The sequence below is a fragment of the Myotis brandtii genome, unplaced genomic scaffold, assembly GCF_000412655.1.
Source record: "Myotis brandtii unplaced genomic scaffold, ASM41265v1 scaffold959, whole genome shotgun sequence".
Classification (NCBI taxonomy): Eukaryota; Metazoa; Chordata; class Mammalia; order Chiroptera; family Vespertilionidae; genus Myotis; species Myotis brandtii.
Window position 1 is genome coordinate 951,474 of NW_005371966.1, and position 776 is coordinate 952,249.

Below are 776 nucleotides of genomic sequence, written 5' to 3' on the forward strand. Positions count from 1 at the left end.
AGCCATCAGGAGGTGGAGCCTTGTCACCCAGGCAGAAGGGCTTGGGAACAGTGACGTTTCCTCTCAACTTCTCAGCTCTCTCAAATCAGCAATTATTTCACTCCATCAGAATGACTGGAGTGAGGCTGCGAGTTCCTTTGGTGCGCCACACACACCTATAATGCCTGATGCACCATTTCCTGTTTGTGCCAGACACAAACGAAAGGTGGCATGGTTCTGGGAGTTGAATACTCAACATGCATCCAGCAAACGTGGAAAACTTTCTACTGCGGGCCGGCCGGGCTGGAAAGGCGAGCAACAACCAGACCCCCAAGGGCTGCAGGGCTGCTGTAAAACAGAGACAAACACCCCCAACGCCCTCATTCTGCGCGCAGCATCGCCTCCGGGGCTCATCTGCACGCCAGGGCACTAAGGCAAACCTGGATTTGGCTTTTACGAAACTGACACTGAATCACACGCCATTTCCTGTTGGGAGCCGCCCAAGTCTCAGCGTGATCTCCCGTAAGCGCCCTGCGCCTAGGGCTGGGCTTGACAGACGTTCCCCGTTCTACACTGCGCTGGGCCAACAGCCCGGAGCGACACCTTAGTCGGATCCCAGCTCAGGTGCCTGGGGGTGACCTCGTTGCGCCCCGGAGGTTCGGGCGTGCAGCTCCCTTAGGTTGGGCATGTGGCCTTTGGGGACTGAGCTGCGGGGCCCGACGTTCCCAAGGGCAGGGTGAATGAGGGCGGAGCGTGCGGGGTCCCAGGGCGTGACGTCCTCCGGGAGGCGGGACCTG

General features: G+C 59.4%; 1 protein-coding gene across 1 annotated transcript in view; it reads left to right on the forward strand.

The window, feature by feature from the left end:
• Positions 1-236: 236 nt before the first annotated feature.
• The window catches only part of FAM58A (family with sequence similarity 58, member A), a 15,975-nt gene continuing 15,435 nt past the window's right edge, over positions 237-776 (forward strand). The window contains exon 1 of the mRNA XM_005886171.2: positions 237-501. Coding sequence (XP_005886233.1) covers positions 237-501 — 265 coding nt within the window. The remainder of the gene's footprint in view (positions 502-776) is intronic.